The sequence below is a fragment of the Dendrobates tinctorius genome, unplaced genomic scaffold (assembly GCF_039654945.1).
Source record: "Dendrobates tinctorius isolate UK_male_01 unplaced genomic scaffold, ASM3965494v1 ptg000203l, whole genome shotgun sequence".
Lineage (NCBI taxonomy): Eukaryota > Metazoa > Chordata > Amphibia > Anura > Dendrobatidae > Dendrobates > Dendrobates tinctorius.
This window is the reverse complement of record NW_027361870.1, coordinates 17,534,903-17,551,626: the sequence shown is the minus strand read 5'-3', so window position 1 is coordinate 17,551,626 and position 16,724 is coordinate 17,534,903. Positions and strand designations below refer to the sequence as shown.

At 42.1% G+C, this 16,724-nt stretch overlaps 1 protein-coding gene across 2 annotated transcripts in view; it reads left to right on the top strand.

Moving 5' to 3' along the window:
- The window catches only part of LOC141057299 (retinol dehydrogenase 7-like), a 43,661-nt gene that overhangs the window by 20,268 nt on the left and 6,669 nt on the right, over positions 1–16,724 (top strand). Inside the window, exons 2-3 of one of the 2 annotated variants that reach the window (XM_073553842.1) lie at positions 2,134–2,265; positions 12,479–12,631. In XM_073553842.1, coding sequence (XP_073409943.1) covers positions 2,134–2,265; positions 12,479–12,631 — 285 coding nt within the window. Of the gene's footprint in view, positions 1–1,844; positions 2,266–12,478; positions 12,632–16,724 lie in introns of those variants that run through there. The other variant, XM_073553841.1, reaches the window with a different exon arrangement.

Here is a 16,724-nt window from a genome sequence, read left to right as displayed (position 1 = left end):
TAGAGTTTCCGACTGATAACTTTCTTCCATTGTGCAAAAAGAAGAACCGCTTAACCCATAGCAAAATAATCATTATCTATGACAATGCACCATCTCATGCTGCAAAGAATACTCTGAGTCATTGGCTGCTATGAGCAAAAAAGGAGAGAAACTCATGATGTGGTCATCATCTGCTTACCTCAACCCTATTGAGAAACTTTGGAGAATCCTGAATCAAAAGATTGTGAGGCTTTTCTGACATGATGAAAAGAAATTCAAGCAGAAACTCTCCAAAAACTCACATGTTCAATGGATGCAAGAATAGTGAAGGTGATATCTAAGAAGAGGTTCTATGTGTGCCCTGGCCTTGTGTGCCCTGGCCTTCCAATACAGAAAAATCATGTTTCACTATTAGCTTACTTGCCTATCCATCACCTGCGTCATCACGGTCTGTTTTCCATTCTTTATGGTTACCTCCGGTCGCTTCTGAATAAACAAAGACACAGTCCAGGTGCAACTCAAAATGTAAAACTTTACTTTCATGACTTCGCAGCATATCCAGATTCGTTACCACATCCTTAACAACTTGTACGTTACACATTACTTCATTTTTCTCTGCACTCATCTACCTATCACACTGCACGTGCACGGGTCGGACCAACCACACGGATCCTCAGTGTCCTCCCTGGCCAGCCTCACTGCATACGGGTGTTCCCTCAGCCATTTCGTCCCGGATCTGAGGGCAGCAGCCCAAGCAATGACCTGCCACTTGGTGAGCAACCTGCCCTGTTGTGCTGCGGTGGCTCTGGATGACTGGGTTCCTCCTTAAATGTTGCGGGGGCACTGAGTAGCTCGGGCATTTAGCCTGCCCGAGCACTTTGGGCTACCAATCCCTAGGAGACTGACTATATTCAGGAACTATTCCTGCTTTACACCCAGCTAGCCCCTCCTACTGTTTAACTATTTACTGTGGGGATTTCCTATCTCTACCAAAATGTACTAGAATGTCCCCATCTAGTGGCCAAAAATGGTCACTACGCTCTCCCTAGAACTAACATTAGTACATTATTTTACATACAATATGTACACACGTAAATCCAGTACATGGACATACATAAGAACGTATTTACAAAAGGACCAGGATGTACTTAAAGGGGTGAGATGAATAACCGCTTTTTAAATCCCCTTTATATGAACATGTAACTTGGCCTGTTAAGAGGCAAACCTTTGGATTTCAGTAACTGACCTCTTAATAATGCAAATTCAACAAATTTTACCATTTTTAGTTCTTTACAACTTATAAAATGTTTGGAAACTCTGCTGTGTATAATGATTTGTTACCGTGCATTGTGAGTTTTTTAGTTTTGAAAAAAAATACTGCTATGATTGTGACAATGGTCTAATAACATGTGATTTATGGTCTAACCCTTGATGATTTAAATATTATACTGACTAATTTTCATCGACCATTTAGGAAAATCAGAGAAAAATTGCATTTGCATTATTATTTGGATTGCGGTGCATATTTTAAAGTGAGTAAAGGTGTTGGCCACCTTTTCAGTCATTAATCAACGTAGTGTGTTGCTCTATATTAGCGTTCAATTATTTGATATGTAATGTCATTTTTTTTTATTACATTTATTATTATTTTTTGACAACCACTTTAATAAATTAACCTGACAGATTGCGCACACAAATTCTATATGGCTGATTATTTTTACAAAAGTCAATAAATCTATTTTATTGTTCGGAATTCCATTTTTGAGAATAGATAATATAGAACAGGGGTTTGATCTAAAGCACAAAGCACTGGTGTTTCCAGTCTTCCCACAATGTGATGCCAGGGAGTGTGACCTATGAGAGGGGAGTGTTTTTCTTCTGGTGCTGACTGAACGTGGAACACTGAAGCTGGAGCTATGGTCTCTGTTCCTTGGCTGTTGTCCTGCTGGCTGGACACACAGACCCTTGGATATATATTGCTCTTTGGACTATTGGCGATTGTAATCTATACAAAGCTAAGAGGCAAAGATGTATTCTTCAATCCTCAGGGAAGAGCGGTGCTCATCACAGGCTGTGACTCGGGCTTTGGAAACCTGCTGGCTCTCCGGCTGCTTGATATGGGATTCACCGTCTTTGCTGCTTGTCTTTTCCCAGATGGAGATGGAGCTCAGGCTCTGATAAACCATTCATCCCCTGGGCAGGTGAAAGTCATCAGGCTAGATGTGACCAGTGATGAAGAGATGGAGAAGGTGAAACAATACGTGAAGGAAAACCTCCCTGACAAAGGTAGTTACTATTTTTTTTATTTTTAAGTATTGCTTAAAGCCTAAGTCCGGTGTCACACTTGTGAGTGTGATGCAAAACCCACATCAATACCCGGCACTGCCACCGGCACTCGGGACTGGAGTGTTCGGCTGCATGTATTTCTATGCAGCCACACACTCCGATCCCGAGTGCCGGGTATTGATGCGAGAGCCTCGCATCACGCTTGCAAGTGTGACCTCAGCCTAAGGCTGGACTCACGGCCAGACTCTGCATCATGGTCTGAGACATGGATGAGTGAGTCCGACCTTAGGCACATGGTGCTTGTGGGTTGATATATTTTTCTATACTAGTTCCAGTATTTTTGGCCACCATGCAAAACACATGAAAACAGACTTTAGACTGAGTTCACACTAGGCGTTTTTGTGCATTTTTTTGTGCATTTTTTTGTGCTGCGTTTCCCAGTAAAGTCTATGAGACTCTAGAAATCTCACGCACACACATTGGTATTTTTTGACATCAGGATTTTGTGCTTTGCATGCTTTTTTGGACATGGAGCATGTCACTTCTTTCAGCGTTTTTTCAGCATTTTTCACTCATTAACATGAATGGGTGGTGAAAACATGCTGAAAAAACTCACCAAGAATGTAGGTATCCTGTTTTGCTGCGTTTTTTGTGCCAAAACTTGATTCTATGGAATAGAACTTTTTTTTAAACACTAAACTTTATCAGCATGCACAAGAGACAAATCTAGCATGCCAAAACTGCCACAAAAAAGGCAGAAAAAACGCAGCAAGAAAAAAATAAGTAAAACGTGCTTCTTTTTTTTTCTTTCCTGCCAAGAGAACAGGTTTTGCTGCAGTAAAAAAACACTTGAAAAATGCCCAGTGTGAACTTACCTTTAAAGTGGCTGTCAAACACATCTGGTGCTGCTCATCCTCAAGAACATTGTGGAATCTTTTAAAATAAAATGTAGACCTGTACCTGCATTTTTGAGAGCTTTTATTTTTTACAAGCTTTTTTACTGCAGCATTTTTTTGGGGGGGGGTATTTCATGATTTAAATAAAGCCACTTTGATTTTGATGCTTCCTGGTATTTTGGCTTTGATAAAACATCATTGAACCAATCATGTACTAGTGTGATTTGTATTAAAAATGCATTCAGGCTATGTTCCCATGATGAGCTTTTGGTGCGTTTTTGACGCTGCGTATTTTTGCAGATTCAAAAACGCAGCGTCTTACAGTTCCAGCAAGTGGATGGGATTTATAGAAATCTCACGCCCACTGTACTTCTTTTTAACACTGCGTAAACCGACCTACAGTGCATGTTTCAAATCGGCAACATGTCAATTTCTCATGCGGGTATTCTGAGTTTTCTGTGCAGATTTTCCCCATAGGCTGGAGTCACACTAACCTACGCAAAATACGGTCAGTATTTTACATGCATAATACGGATGAATGACCCCTAAATAGTGCTCTGTTTGTCATCCGTAATCAAGGTGTGGTCGCGTATTTTGCGCATGTCAGCATCCGTATGTAATTCGTATGTAATCCGTATGGCGAGATTTTCTCGCAGGCTTGCAAAATGGACATATAATGGATCCCTATGACAGTTTTAATAAAGAAATGAAAGAATAGATATAGACACATAGAATACATATATCTATTCTTTCTTTCTTTATTAAACCTGTCAGTGTGAGTTTACTGTATAGCGCACTGAATTGCCGGCTTTGCTAAAAGACACCGGGTGCGTATTTCTCGCAAGTCACATGTGTGGTCCGTGTGTAATCCGTTGTTTTTGCGCACCCATAGACTTGCATTGGCGTACTACGGGCGTAGTACGCTGACAATCGCAGCATGCTGCGATTGGCACGGAGCCTAGAATACGGATGAGAAATATACGGCTGGTGCGAGGGACCCCATAGAGAATCATTGGTCCGTGTCTAATGCGTGCTTTTAGCGCCTCTCTCTCGGCTGTATTCCTCGCCAGTGTGACCTCGGCCATACACTTGCATTAGATGCGTAAAATCTGCAGGTAAAAAAATGCACATGCGATTTAGTGCATTACTGAAGCAGAAATGCATTAAAAATGCATGTAATCTGCACCTAAGTATGTCAATAAAGTATTGTCAAAGCCAAATACCAGGAAATATCAAAAACAAAGCAGCTTTATTTAAAGCATGACACCAAAAACAGAAAAATAAGAGTCAAAATATATAATAGGTGCAGAAATTCTGCAGTGTCAAAAACTCCCTAAGGCTATGTGCACACGGTGCGTATTCTGCTTTGGAATTTTCCGCACAGAATTTACTAAATCCGCAGGTCAAATGACCTGAATTTTTCCTGAGGATTTAGTTCATTTTTTGTGCGGTTTTCCACCTGCGGATTTCTAGAATGGACCAGGTGGAAAACTGCAGCAAAACCGCACAAAAGAAGTGACATGCTGCTTTTTTCATTCCGCACCGAATCTGCACGGAAAAAAACGCAGCATGTGCACCGCGGATTTTGTTTTACATAGGCTACAATGGTACTGTACATCACATGCAGTTCTACTGCGTATACGCAGGGCCAAAACCGCTGCGTATCTGCAGCAGAATCCGCACCGTGTGCACATAGCCTAAAAGCTCATCATGGGAACACCGCCTCAAAGTGCATTTTTTGCCTGCAGATTTTGCACATCTAATGAAAGTCTATAAGAAAAATCTAGTGATACAGACAAGGTGTGCACTCTGTGGATATGAGGTAGGTGTAAGGGTATGTGCACACACTGCAGATTCACCTGCGGGTTTTTTCCCGCGGAACCGCAGGTAAAACCGCAGGTAAAATGACCTGTGGTTTTGCTGCGGTTTTGCTCTGCGGTTTCACACCTCTATTATGTTAAAGGTGTGAAACCGCAGCAGAATCCGCAGAAACAATTGACATGCTGTGGAAAAAAAACCGCAGCTTTTCCGCAGGTAAAAAACCGCAGCGTGAGCACTGCGGTTTTGAAAACCCATAGGCTAACATGGTAAAGTACCATGTCTGCGGAACTGCTGCAGTTCTGCAGGGCCAAAACCGCAGCAGAACCGCAGCAAAAACCGCAGCGTGTGCACATGGCCTAAGCTGAACCTGGAACTTAGTCCAGACGGTCATCCAGTGAAGAGAAAACAGCTGCACTCTGGGAAATTTTGATTTTCAATGCAAAATTTTTTTTATTGAAGACACCACAGGGGAATAATGCATTGAGGTCAATGCACTATTCCCCTGTGGTGTCTTCAATGAAAAATTTTTTGCATTGAAAATCAAAATTTCCCAGAGTGCAGCTGTTTTCTCTTCACTATAAGAAAAATCTACACATAAATCTCAGCACAAATCAGTTTACAATGCGTTAAAAAAAATAACAGTGGTCATCAGATTCCTATAAATCCCATCCACTTTGTTGCAATTGTAAGATGCTGCGTTTGTGACACAGCGAAAATGCAGAGTGTCAAAAAGTCTCAAGAACTCATTAATGCCAGTTTTCAAGCAGTAAATACTTCTGTAAACTAGTCTCTGGAATTTTGTAATCCTGAAGCCTTTTTTTTTGTAGTTGGTTGCTTTGACTTGTAGTGCTTTTTGGACATCTTTTTACTGACAGTTTTGGGATGTTATTTGAAATCCATAAAGCAATTAAGAAAATGTCAGCGCTTTTTTCAGGTAAAACCTCTGGAAAAATAATCTCAAAAAGATGTCCAGGTGTCTTTTTAGTCTTCCTATTGAACAATGCTACTGCGCAGGCACCGCCGGCGGCATTTTGATGAAGCTTAATTTTTTTTTTCTCTGCCAAAATGGCACCGGTGTCAGCACCTGTGCAGTACCGTCTATCGGAACGTGATACATGCCACTGCACAGATGCTGATGATGGCACCATTCTGTTTGAAAAAAAATTTCCTTAAAACTATGTATAAATAAAACGAAAATATGCATAATATTCCCCAGATTCTGCTACAGCGCAGGTGCCACCGCCTACCTACTGAATGTGATTTTTTTTTTTTTCTTTTCAAACCATATTATATGCAGTATGTAAAATAGGGGCAGGTCACTGGAGAATCATCTTATAGATGCGCTTTTTCTGGGGTAGTTAGGGGAGAATTTTTTTTAGCCGGGGGAGGGGCAAAAACAATTGTTCCTCTCTAGGCTATTAAAATATGCCCTCACTCACTGGCGGAGAAATTACCGCGGCAGCCCACACAATTTTTTTCAATGATTTAACCCCTTCATTTAACACTTACATGTCACAAATTTTACACACATATCCTAATCTAATTATTAGTCAAAGACATATAAAAAAAAACTAAATGAAATGGTTTACTGTATGTAAACCGTGTGTTATTTCATGTCGGTTTTTGTATTGATTTTACAGAAGCCGGCAATTGATTTAGCGGCTATTCTGCTATGTAGAACTCTATGAAATATAAATATGCACAAACGTGAAAAGGTACCCTTAAGGGTTATATGGTTTGGTATTTTAGTTATAGGCTTTTTTAATTGTTTTAAATGATGTTCTTTTTTGCTGTTTGGATACACTGTAATGCCATAGCCATGTTGGCTACGGTATTGTCACGTATGGCACTCGAGCACCAACGATACTTGATATGTACAGTCATGGATGTGTCGGAGGCTGCAGACTATTGCACTGCATCTGCCTGCAGAAGGTCTCAGTAGTTTGCTTTGCAGACGAGATGCCTCCTCCCCGAATGCTAATGGCCACACCTGGCCTGAGTATTGATATATGGTACTTCCTGAATGCTGTTCGCAAGTGCGGGTGATATTTTCTATTTGCATTTTCCTGTGGAGGCTTGGAGCAGTAGCAATTGGCTATCGTCCTTTTTGGAGTTTGGACGATGTGTGTGTTTCTTTCTGAGTCTTCTCAAGCTAAGTGTTTCCTTGTTTCATTTGTCTATCCCCAGTTGTCTTTATCGGTAGTGAGGATTGACTAGCGCTCATCCTGTCTTCCCCGATGCAGGGCTTATCACCAGGGACAGGCAGGGATTAGGTATCCTGCTCGGCGATAGGTGTGGAACTTATATAAGGACAGTAGGACAGACAGGGTGACGTTAGATCTGTCTAGGGGGCTCCAATCCCCCCTTCCTTAGTGTTTGGTTCCCTTTCTCCTTATAACTTTGTGTTGCACTTAGTCTGTCCTATACTGTGCGTGACGCGTACCCAAGCACCCTGATGTCACTCGGGTGGCCAGCACGCTCTCTCTCACCACTAGCTGACACACATTTCATTGTCGACATGGAAGTTGATCTGCACATTTCACCCTATTCTTCACAAAGGATCGATTTTATTAAAATGAATAGGACCATGGGTGACATTTCTGCAACACATTTGGAGAGTGCGAACATACCCTTACACCACACTTCCAAGTCCCAACCAACTTATTTAGTGCAGGGGAAGTATTGCAGTGATACCGATATGAAGAAGGCACAGCACAAGGTGCATTCCCCAGGGTGAAATTGGTTTATAAATCCACAGCATAAATTGACATACTGCAGGCGTCAAGCTCGTATCTCTTGTCAATGTTCACTGTCGATATTTTTTGAGACACGTACATGAAATTTCTAAAAATGTCATGCACGGTAAAATGTCAACCTAAGGATAGGCCATCGGCATAATAGGACTGGTTTAAGACTGCAAACCTACACTTTAGCCGAAAGTATTCATCAAGAGCGCTCCCATAGCACCGATAGTGCATTCTTTTGGCTTCCGTCTGCTTGATAAGCATCTGCACACAATGTGCTTAGCTGTAGAGATTGCTGCAGAATGCGCTTTTCTTTAAAGAAGGCCAATGTTAAAAGAAAATACATTTTCTTTGCATTATTTTATATTTTAAATGGTTTTCAATAATGGGCTGATGTGTAGGCATCCATCCTATGGCCACATTTGAGTATATACCTCGAGAGCTTATACTCTTCAGTGGCCTCAAACGCAGAATGCATTTAGGGTTAAGGTGTTCTTATATTTATAGCTTTTATGGTATAAAAAGATCTCTGATTGCTAAATATCTGCGGGTCAGGAGTTATCTAATAGAGTGTTTATACACTGACCGTGCTTCAGATCTGTACAGTGTACGATCAGTTATTGATCAGGACATGTTGGCCTCCATTGTTCCCATCAGCGCAGGTAGTGTTTACATAGGATGATGTGCTGATAAAAATAATGATCTTTTGAGAAAACCAAAAGATCATTTCAGCCGAAGAATGTGTGATCAGGTTGAGTGATCAATATCCTTTTTACACTGCTCAGTTACTGGGAAACAGGCTTTCCTGGGATTGCAACAGTGGCGGATTAAGTGGACTATGGGCCCGGGGCTGTTCATAAAACCTGGGCCCCTGTACCCCCCTTCCCACCTGAGCGCTGCGGTCCCCGTGCGGGAATTGACAGCCGTACGGACCGCAGCACTTGGTTTGCTGCGGGTCCATACGGAAAACCCGCCACCATTCCACCACGTGTGGACATGGCCTAAAAAGACGTTGCACATAAGCTGTAGGCCTACGGCCAATACGCACAAAATCGCCCAACGTGATCCTGGCCATAGGGGATCCACTTTAATGTCCCCACTTTAATTTGAAGTCCCCTTACTTCATCCATTGCAGTCCCCTATCACCCACTCACTTCATCATTTGCAGTCCCTTATCCCCCCTTCCATTTCATCATGTGCAGTCCCCTTCCCCCCAACTTCATGTGCAGCCCCACTCCCCCATCATCATGTGCAGTTAATTTTACCCCCACATCATGTGCAGTCCCTCTTACCCCCAATTCATCATGTGCAGTCCCCCTTACCCCCAATTCATCATGTTCAGTCCCACTTACCCCTTAATTCATCATGTGCAGTCCCACTTACCCCTTAATTCATCATGTGCAGTCCCACTTACCCCTTAATTCATCATGTGCAGTCCCACTTACCCCTTAATTCATCATGTGCAGTCCCACTTACCCCTTAATTCATCATGTGCAGTCCCCCTTATCCCCCACTTCATCATGTGCAGCCCCACTCACCCCCCACTTCATCATATACAGGCCCCAGTCACCCCCACTTCATCATATACAGGCCCCAGTCACCCCCCCTTCATTGTGTACAGCCCCCACTCACCCCCTCCCCCATTTAATTCATTTTATAAATAAAAAAAAATAAAAAAAGTTCCCCATACTTACCTCACAGCCGGCTCGCTCCACAGCAGCGCCTCTGCTTTCAGCATCCTCCGGGACATGTCGGCGTGTGCACGATGACGTCATCGCGCACGCCCGACATCTGACCCGGAAGTACAGCCGGAGGGAGCCGGAGCTGAGCAGCCGTCAAGGTGACGGCCGTGCACAGCTCCCGGCCCCTCACAGAATGTGACGCGGGCGGCTGTCTGCTGCCGGCGGCGTCACAGCACAGGGCACGGCCGGCCCTGTACAGGTGCTGGGGGAGCGGTCCGGGGGGCATTTGCCTCTCTGCCACCCGGCCCAGCCCGCCCCTGCCCCTGCCCCTGGGCCCCCAAAAAACCTTGGGCCCGAGGCGACCGCCCCATCCGCCCCTATTAAGATCCGCCATTGGATTGCAATAGTGGTGCACCCTTAGTCTGCTCGCCCTCAGCATGGAAACAATGTTTTCTGTAAGAACGTGCAAAGTAACTCAAGTCAGCCAAATCAGAAACCCATCAGTAAACAGCCCTGTTATGGGGAAAAGGAGGAATTTGTCTCTCCTCCGTCCACTGCAAGTTTTTGGTTGGATAAATAAAATATTGACAGTAGACTTTGGGGTTCGCTGCGTGCTGAAGTTTCAGTGCAGAATTATTGCAATTTTTATAAGGTGAAAGCAGTAAAGCGGAATCGTCTCACTGAAGCGTATCGGGATTCTTACTACGTAACTTTCTTATAAGTTAAATATTAATGGGGCCAAGTAGATTGTTGTCACAATACTAAGGTACAATAAATGCCTGCGGAGCCTGCATAAAAAGAAGTGCAGCAGCTTGAAGGATGCCGTATGCTTCTAAAGATAACTGCCATCAGTTGACAGGGAGCTTCTGGAAAGCCGTTTATTTGCAGTGTGAGAATCTGTAAGATACACAGGGTGGTAATCAGGGGCGAGGGGCTGTTGTGGGGTGCCAGGATGTGGGAGAACAAGTAAATAATGTCCCATATGTTGTTGGTTTGTGTAAAGTGACTAACGCTCACTATTGGTCCTGAAGCCTCCGCCTGTGCCACGCTTCCGAATCCAGATGCAACCACACAGTCAACAGAATCTCTATCCATTTTTAACAGTTCAACTTTACTCTACAGATTTAGTTCAGTCTTAGGCATGGATAAAGCACAGTGCATTAGAATTGTTAGAGTTCCTCTAGCCTGCGCTATCCCTCTCTTGGCTGACACTTCTTGCCCTGGGATGTCCCACCCGGCTCCTCAGCTTCTCAAAATCCCTACCTGATTCCTATCCGTTTTCCCCTTTGGGGATGAAAGCAAAGCAGGCTTCCCCATACCTTTTTCAGGCCGTTGGCCTCGGACGTTACTGGATGGACCACTGAAATTTGTTGCAGCCGTTCTCAAGATGCATTTTCCCTCCGTTTTCTTAGTGTCCACATGACCTTCTATCCTCTGGGCCCTGAATCCCTGCTTCAATAACTCTTATCTACTTCAATCAACACCATCTCCAACTTATCTAAAATGAGGAAACCCTTCCCCTTAAACTACCCATGTCCCTCCCCTGTCTGGGGATGTTCCTATCTATAATTATTACTTTGCTATACCTAACTACTTAATGATATTACTGTGCCGTCCACTGCCATCACTATCTTATTCCTATACCTTATACTGTCACTATGTTCTATATTAAACAATATCAGGACACACTGTTATTGAAATATATTTACAACATCATTATCAAGGTACCCATGAGTCATCCATAATAAAACAGTTATCACAATATCTAAGCATTATTCACATTGGTGCAAAAAACTTACCTGTTTTATTAGGAAGGGATGAAGAATATGCTTGTCCCTGACATACTCTTACAAATCAACCAATTTCTTACATAGCCCTGCCCCTTTCAAGACGCAGCTACTTGTCCCAATCTCCGCCTACCTTAAAAGGGTTATCCAGTCTAATACTACAAGTCTGCAGTCACCTCGCATGCACTGCGATACATGACTGTCACATGATTGCTGTTCACAGCGCTGACACTGGAGAATCCTCACATCACACAGTGCGCATGTTGTGATGATTCACAAGTCTGCAGTCACACAGAGTGACTGCAGACTTATTTTTTTAGGCCGGACAACTCCTTTAATAAAGAAACTTCCCAGAATAGTTGTTTTCAGGAGGCTTCAGGCAGATTTGACAATTCCAGGGAAATTTGCTGACGTTTCTGGGAGTCCAGTAGGTTTCCACTTTTTCCGAAGATGAGGAAAACTCAAACTATTGAAATGCCAGTAAGAAGCAGCACTATGGTGTGTAATATGGTACGCTTTCATGTAGAATACTGGAACATGAGCCACAAGGCACATGCTATGGCCCCGATTCATCAAGACCAACGATTTTTTTCACTGTCCTTGATGTGGAGGACATGGTGGAGGCAGACACTCCTGATTCATGAAAAGGTGCATGCCTCTTCATGAATCTGGAGCGTCTGACAAGCAGCGTTTGCCTGTGTGCGCCACTCCAAAAATTTTACACCAGTCCCTTCCACTAGTCACTTGCTGGTGCAAGATTTCTGGCTTAAGTAACTCCACATTTTGCCATGAATTAGACGGGCTGTGGTGCCACGTCCATCGTGCCCCAGGTCCACCCATTTTGGCGCAATTGGAAGAAACTGGCGTGAAAATGCCAAGTCACAACATTTTTGCTCAACTCTGATTTTTGCCAAAATTTTGCAACTTTTTAAAGCAATTTACACCATAATTCTGGTGATAAGGTTTTAATGAATCAGGTCTAAATATGTAAAGTCTTAAGGTGAATTTACACACACAGATTTCTGACAAATTCAGACCAATGTTACAGATTTTGGTCTGAATTCACCATTTACACACAGGCACTGTTGTTTTCTTCATTTGATATAATATTCCCTAAATATATCTATCTATATATATACAGTATGTGTATATGTTTGTTTGTATATATATATATATATATATATATATATATATATATATATATATATATATATATATATATATATCTTAATTATAGTTATTTCTTTACTGCTTTGATATCAGTTGGTTTTGTTTTCTTCCAGGATTGTGGGGACTTGTGAACAATGCTGGAATATCCATGTGGGGAATGGTTGAATGGCTAACAATAGATAAATACCAAAAAGTTCTTAATGTCAACTTGCTGGGAAGCATCAGGACCACCCTGGCTTTTGCTCCACTTATCAGAAAAAATAAAGGTGAGATCTTTACTAGAAAAAAATGGCATAGTAGGATTAGTTGTAATATGAAGTACGAACTACTGACAGATCTTGCTAACAGGGATGTTGCCGCCTGAGGGCTTAGTTGCTGCGGGTTTAGCTCACCAGGGAATATGAAGAGTGGTGATTGTCTAGGCAGGAGTCTACAATGATCATTTCCTAGGAATAATACTGTCTAATACATGGGTATACAGTTACAGATGTCAGTTTGTTCTTTGGGAGTTCTCTATTTTACATGGAGATTTAATACCATACCCGTAAGGGTCTATGCGGTCCTACTGTACCTATCTCACTCACATCAAATAGAGGGCTAAAATATAGAGAATATATGGCACTCCTAACTTCTGTAGTGATGTCCAAGTATGGTTCCAACGCTTAAAATATGTAGAAAAAAACTTGGCACTCAAAAAGGGTTGGCACAAAAGAATGTTTATTCGGTAATCTATCATTTTGATCCTAACACTTGGACCTTCATCAGAACTGAATAAATCATATAGAAATAAAATTACAAACACAGAAAACACACGTTTTTAACATGTACATGGTTCATCAAACATCTCAAAAGATCAATTGTTCTAATAATGCCAGACATGGCGGAATGCTTCATCTAGTCAATTTTGTCAAAACAGAAAATATAATTATTGCAGATAGATTGCCATAACACAGTACAATACACAAAATAAAGACCAACAGACTAATCTTGTTTACATCATAGCATTAGATAAATATATAAGTACCAGAAGGACACAGAAAGGTCTAGGTTTAGTTCCGTGTCAAGTTTCCAGTTTCTGCCACTAGGTTGTGATCTGTCTCGTGAAATAGATAGTAGTGCTAGATCACGGAGGGGATTCTCAATTCAGGCCATGAGTACTAACATCAAATTATTCGCATTGTATATCTGGGGTGGGTGTGAGTCAGATAAGGCTCCTGAGGAAAGTGAAAATATTGGTGAAAACCTAAGTGAAGGGAAAAAGATAATATACAAGTATAAGAGGAGGTTGAAACACATTGCATAGGGTATTTTTATAGACACACATACACTAGATAAAATAAAAGCATGATGAATTAGGGCAGTGATAGCGAACCTTTCTGAGACCGAGTGCCCAAACTGCAACCTAAAACCCAATAATTTATGACGAAGTGCCAATACGTGCCAAATGCCTCATCATGATCCCCTTCATGTAGAAATATGCCCCATTATGATCCCCTTCAAGTAGAAATGCCCCATCATGATCCCCTCCTTCATGCAGAGAAATGCCCCATCATGATCACCTCCTTCATGCAGAAATATGCCCCATCATGATCCCCTTCATGTAGAAATATGCCCCATCATGATCCCCTTCATGTAGAAATATGCCCCCATCATGATCCCCATCATGTAGACATATGCCCCATCATGATCCCCATTATGTAGAAATATGCCCCATCATGATCCCCATTAGGTAGAAATATGCCCCATCATGATCCCCATTAGGTAGAAGTATGCCCCATCATGATCCTCTTCATGCAGAAATATGCCCCATCATGATCCTCTTCATGCAGAAATATGCCCCATCATGATCCTCTTCATGCAGAAATATGCCCCATCATGATCCCCTTCATGCAGGAATATGCCCCATCATGATCCCCTTGATGCAGGAATATGCCCCATCATGATCCCCTTCTTGTAGAAATTGGCCATTCCACCACCTCCATCAATTCCTCCTCACAATAATTACCCTCTCCCCATCACTCCCATCATTGTCCCTCTCCCCATCACTGAATCGCGTCACTCAGAGATTTAGATGGAAGCCCTAAAGTAAGTGCTCAGCATAGAACATTCCCAATAAAAGCTTCAACTCAATCCACAGAAAAAGCAAGTCCCTACTCAGGTCCATCATCTGTTAACGGAAATATATGGGGCTTCCATGTCACTGGTAGTACAAAAACTCTGGAAAAGCTAAATGGCTCCTCACTCGCCAAAAGAAATTCAGCAAATTCTCTGCTCCCAAATCCAAATGCCCCCTCCCTTCTGAGCCCCACAGTGTACCTAAACCACATGTTTGGCACTTCTGAAGCAATGAGAGTTAATGTTTTCAGAAGCCCAGGCTGGGCATAATGAACTGGTGACTGTAACGTAATGGTCACTACAGCGTTCTGGTCAGTACAATGGCAATTTGCAATTTTCACTTGTTTCTGGAAAATACCCATGGAGTCAAAATTGGCACTACACCTGTAGATGAATTCCCAAGTAGGTATAATTTCTAAAATGGGGTCACTTGAAGGGGGATTCTGCTCTTTTAGCAATTAGGGGCTTTGTGTATAGAGTCTGCAAACTGTACTAGGAAAATCTGCGCTCCAGAAGGCAAATAGCGCTCTGTTGTACCTGAGTCTCTCCGTACGGCTAAGTAGTACTGTACAGCCACATATGGGGTATGGGATTTACGTTCAGTAAAAATTGACAAACCACAACAACAACGGTATAGTATTGCATCCTGTATGTCATAAATTGACACACAGGTGCAGCAGAGACTGGACCATCAAGGATCAATCGCTAAAAACTTACAATATGAGGAATGTGGAGAACCACAGAAAAAATGTGACTATAGATCCATAGTATTAAACATCTTTATTAGACAAAGGACAAAAGAGGACAACTGGAGGACATATGCAAATAGCAAACAAAGTGCAAATAGTGCAAAGTGCAAATCAAGCAGTCTAGCCACAGTCAAACCCAGTTCCAGAATAAACCATTACTTATATTCATAATTTACAGAGAATAAGGAGGTAAATAGAGCGCCTAAAAGGACTTATCAATAAGGGGTAAGAGAGGCTGTTCCTATATATAGGGAAACAAAGGGAAAATTCCCAACACTGTCAGACTCCCCAAGCAGTCCGCCCGGTCATCCTGAATCTTTCAGTGAGGTAATATTATGTTGGGAAGTAACCCTTTCAGGGTAGGCTGTGTGTATGTCTGACATGTGGGTTCAAGGTGCTCACCACACATTTAAATACATTCCTTGAGGGGTCTAGTTTTCAAAATGGGGGGTGTTTTTTTTTCACTGTTTAGGCACATCAGGGGCTCTCCACACGGGACATGACGTCCGCTAATGATTCCAGGAAATTTTACATTCAAAAATTAAAATTACACACCTTCCCTTCCGAGCCCTGCCATGCGCCCAAACAGTAGTTTTACACCACTGTAAGTATCGGACTACTCAGGAGAAATCGTACAACCACTTGTATGGTGCAATTTCTCCTGTTACCCTGATGAAAATGCAACATTTAGAGCTAAACACCCATTTTTGGGGAAAATGTGACTGTTTTTATTTTTACGGCTCAACATTCTAAACTTCTGCGAAGCACCTGATGGTTCAGTGTACTCACCACATATCTAGATCAGTTCCCTGAGGAGTCTAGTTTCGAAAATGGTGTCAAATGTGGGGGATTTTCATAGTTTAGGCACATCAGAGGCTCCCAAACACGACAAGGCATCTGCCAATTGTTCCAGCAAATTTTGCATTCAAAAAGTCAATTGGCGCTTCATCCCTTCCGAGCTCTGCCGTGTGCCCAAACAATGGTTTTCTCCATCATATGGTGTTATTGGCATGTTCTGGAGAAATTGCACAATAAATCTTGGGGTCCATTTTATTTCCTGTTACCCTTGTCAAAATACAAAAATTTGGATCTGAAGTTACAGTAATTTTTTTTTGGTCCCTAAAAAAAATAGTTTCGTAAATTTTGTTGGAAAAATGAAAAATTGCTGGTGAAATTTTAACCTTTCACTTCCTAACAAAAAAGCGTTGGATCCAAAATTGTGCCAATGTAAATAAAGTAGACATGCGGGAAATGCTATTTATTAACAATTTTGTGTGACATATCTCTGTGATTTAAGGGCATGAAAATTCAAAGTTTGAAAATTGCTACATTTTCAAAATTTTCACCAAATTTCCTTTTTTTTTTTCACAAATAAATGCAAGTCACATCTAATAAATTTTACCACTATCATGAAGTACAATACGTCACGAGGAAACAATCTCAGAATCACCGGGATCCATTGATGCATTTCAGAGTTATTACCTCATAGAGTGAC